Raw genomic sequence first — 4285 nt, 5'->3', positions numbered from 1 at the left:
GGCTAGCCAGACAAAAAAAAACTAGAAACAAGCGAGGTCAATGAGGTGAACACATGCGCATGCAACTGCAGAATAGGTAAAACAGAAATATAATTGCCGGTATATCCAGACAGTCCAAAAAGCACAAGGGGTTAATAATAAATTTGAATAATAATATAATAATAATATAGCAATCATTACAGCTGACAAAGCGGCATGATGTAATTTACTCGAAAGGTACGACGGACTCACAACAGTTGCACAGAGCACAGCAGACGGTGACAACCTTGTCAATGAATGCACATGATGTAGCTTTATCGTCATGCATGAGGAAAGCAATGGGCAAAGTGCCAGAGAGGATCGTGTATTTCTGGCGAAGCATTCCAATCACTCGCTCCACATGGATACGGACGCGTGACACTTGTCGAGCACTGTCCAATTTCAGCCTGGAGAGTTGCTTCTTCCCCTTCGTAAATGGGGGCATCACCAACTCTGCGCAGAACATGCCAACGCTGTCTTCAACAGTGAAACCACGGTCAGCCAGCACCTGGTCACCCGGATTTAGGTGACTAAGCAGACCGCAGTGCTCTGTGATGAACTTGTCTGAGGCTCTCCCGCCCCATGCATGCGAAATAAATGTAATGACACCTTGTGGCGCTACGCCAATCAAAAACTTTGCAGTGTTATGGCTTTTATAGTGAGAGTATGTTTGAGCTCTTGCCATCAGATCAGAAGTTCGTTCACAAAAAACTTCAAAGCAGTCAATAATGACAGCACAGCCCGGGAAATGCTTACGAAATTCAAGTGGCAGAGTTTTGCGTAGTTCATCCCTTTCCGGCCATTTGACAAGTGGTCCCAGCATCACATGCATCACCCGGATCCAGCGCTGGAAAATCCGGCACACGGTCGACTGGTGAATGCCGAATCTGTACGCCAAGTCTTGGTCCCGACAATTCAGCCGAAGCTTCATGAGAACAATCAAGAACTGCTGGAAGAGAGAGAGCGTGTGGCGGTGGTGCTGTGGAACTCTCTTCCTCACGTGTTCAAATATGCCCATCATGGTCCCAAAAGACTGCAAACCAGTGTAGAAGAGCACCTTCGCGTTGTCTTTCTCAAACGACTCGATTGACAAGGTGTCACCTTGTCCTGGAGCGTGTGGCATCCGTTTGCTTTCCAGGACCAAACAGTTGTTTGTCTCCTCCAGCCGCGTCAAGTGCTCCATATCCATGTCAGTCTGCGATGAGACACTGGAGACTGCTACAGGATCAGACTCTACCTCTGCACCATAGGCACCAGGCAAATCTGCCATTGCCTCTGTGAAGTCATTCCCGGAGGCGTCCACTTTCACTGGTGTCTGCGTCTTGCTCTCCTCGAACGTCAGCTTCCGCTTCGCTCGGCGTTCATATGCCACCAAATCCCTCTCCGCTTTACGCTTTACAGGAGTCCTGACATGTTCAAAAAGTTTCGGAACGTAAGCGGGAGATAGTGGATCGTTGCTCTTCTCTGCGCCTACGAAATGGTCTGAACAGATCCTGCTACTGTCAGTTGGCTTCCAATTCTCTCGTCTCATAGCCGCAACCCATAGTTTGCGCCGCTCGTCCGCTACAGGAAACTTGTAAAACTTCACAGCCGTTCCAGGATCTGCACGATTGCTACATCCGACGGCTGCACAACTCTTCGGCATGTTGAAGGCTAAAAACTTCAGCAAGCGAGACACCAGCGGAAATCAAAATAAAAGTGAGGAACGATATGTCGACAACCAACAACAAATTTTACTTTTCCTCTCAAAGACTAGTAAAAAATAGTTCAAGCAGAAACGACTTCATTTTGCCACCCCCGCCACTCGCAGCCGCCTTGGCGCTCCTCGTGACGTCATTCGCATAACCTCTCATTAGCCGCCGATGCCTAGGGGGGGTCAGAGTTCTAGCCTAGCCCGTTCTTATTTTTAGCGAACACAGCCGTTTCGTTCTTATTGGATGGTACAGTCTTACATGTACATTTATGCAGAGTTATACGTCTGAGTGTACATGTACATTATAGTGTACATTACGGTTTCCGTTCTTACATGTACACTGTATCGGCAAAAAAATCCAGCCTAGACCGTTCTTAAAAATTGGTGAAATTCTAGCCTGGCCGTTCTTCGGCGGTCCGTTCTTGGGCGCCCGACAGTACCGTAGCCTACATGTACATGTACATGTATGTGTCACTGTCAGTGAAGCTTCGAAGGTGAAGAGGCGCTGTACACTGTGTTGTTGGATAGGTTACAGGGGGCTTAGGTGGAGGACATCCATTATTGCATTAACCGGTTTAATAGCAGATTTCCGCGGTCTTGCGAACATCTGAACCGCATGGTGGTGGTCGCAAGACCGGGACTCTGCCAACGTTGCAACCAGTGTACGGTTGTAGTCAGCAGCACTGTTCGCAACACAGTGTGTCCGTACGTCCAGATAGAGCTACACGCTAGCATGTCTAATACTAAAGTAATAGTAATGTCTGCGCTGTGTTGTGATGTGTGTGTGACAGTGTGACACGGATGACAATAGTGACATACACACGCGTAAAGCCTGTGCCAGCCGTAATGCATTCATGGTAATGCATTCGTATGGGGGCTGTCCAACAGTCAACACCAGGAATCCCCACACTCCAGACAGCCATGCACGGTTTTAGCGCAGCCTTCTTCATTGTTTCACACAGTGCAAAACCTACAGGGCATGCACCCTTCTTCTGTACACCCGTGTCCTGCCACAGTCAGTACCAGTACTAGTACTGTACCGGCAGGGGTTGCTGCCATCAATCATGACTATCGTAGTATCTAAGATAGTATGCAGGTGGTGAGTAACAGTTGTGCTGACTCCACTGTTTTGCTGCAGTCGGTCCCGTGCAACGACGCTAGGAATGCAGGACGGCCACACATCGCGGTCTACCCCATGCAGGGCGGCTCCGAGCTGCGCGGGATCGTCGAGATGCCCGCCAGTTGTGCCAGAGCTAGCTCAGCAGATCAGTAGCGGTTAATGTGAGGCGGAATTCCAGGGCTTCCACGCTCCCGTGCTCACAGCTGCGTGTCTGCTGTGGCTTTTGCGTGGCATCGGCGCCGCTTCGTCGGTATCATTACACTGGTATGCAATGCATGGTGCAAAAGCTGTGTCGCCGGCAAACTAAAACTAGTAAAAGGACTAAGGTATCGGAAATATGTTAGAATCACTGCTCTGACATATTCAGCGTGGCGTTGGGAAAGCCAAACCGTAAAATCAGAGTCGCCTGATATTCGTGTGCGTTTGGTCGGCATTAAAAGGTATGCGTCCGTAGTATTCTTTACTGGCCTTGAATCTAGGCTTGATGATTCCACGACCTATCACGCTGGGTGACGGTCACAGCGAGCATAATCGGGAAGTAAGTTGGAAACATCATTATTACGTCTTGAGACCTCCAAAAATGCCACCGATATACACGTACACTGTACATGTACCGGTACTATATAATGTGCACGCACATCGTACCCTGTGTGTGCGTTTGCCGACATCAACTTGGGGCAATTATAGTCCCATAGCCGCGGGTAGTTTTGGAACATAAACATTATGACATCATAATGTACATGCATGTACACATTGTATGACTCTTGTGAACACAAACCTACATGACGTACTAGGAGATCCAAATATTAATTGGCACAGTAAAGTAAGTACATTATCGTGTCCGTTCCCGAAGGGAACTCACGACGGCCGCTAACACCCGGTAAACCCTAGCGGCGGCAGATGCAGCGCCTACATTATCGTGTCCGTTCCCGAAGGGAACTCACGACGGCCGCTAGCACCCGGTAAACCCCAGCGGCAGATGCAGTGCCTAACGGTGGGGTGAGTGGATAAGTCTCACAACCACTGGCACAAGTGCCGAGAAACCCCGTTACCATTAGCCGCATCCATGTACAGTACTCCTTGTGCCTGGCCACAAGTTCCCAATTGACTGTGGGTAGCAGCACGGCTGGAAAAACCGCTCTTTGACCAACCCGCTGTGCTTGCCTGGTCACAGTGGCAATAATGATATCAGCAAGTGAGCAAACAGAGTCATCACCGACCATCTTATCTATCACCAGATTTTCCGTGGCAGTGGCTTCTCTGTGTGTGTGTGTGTGTGTGTGTGTGTGTGTGTGTGTGTGTGTTTGTGTGTGTTTTAATATGCTTGCTAACTATGGTACTCTTCACGACTTCAGGCACAATCTTCCTCAGCCTACTCAAGCACAACTGATAAGGGGTGAATTCCCCGAAACACTGTGTAGTGAGCAGGGAGTGGTGCTTTCTTGCAGGTTTGC

The 4285-nt window shown here is 49.1% G+C and overlaps 1 protein-coding gene across 1 annotated transcript; it reads right to left on the bottom strand.

Moving 5' to 3' along the window:
- Nucleotides 1–205: 205 nt before the first annotated feature.
- Nucleotides 206–1663, bottom strand: LOC135810480 (uncharacterized). The gene has a single exon (XM_065323969.1). It carries the CDS (start codon nucleotides 1661–1663, stop codon nucleotides 206–208), a length of 1458 nt encoding a protein of 485 aa, XP_065180041.1.
- Between the last annotated feature and the right edge of the window lie 2622 nt (nucleotides 1664–4285).

This window comes from Sycon ciliatum, chromosome 2 (assembly GCF_964019385.1).
Source record: "Sycon ciliatum chromosome 2, ocSycCili1.1, whole genome shotgun sequence".
In the NCBI taxonomy this organism is placed as follows: domain Eukaryota; kingdom Metazoa; phylum Porifera; class Calcarea; order Leucosolenida; family Sycettidae; genus Sycon; species Sycon ciliatum.
This window is presented reverse-complemented; position numbering and strand designations above follow the sequence as displayed.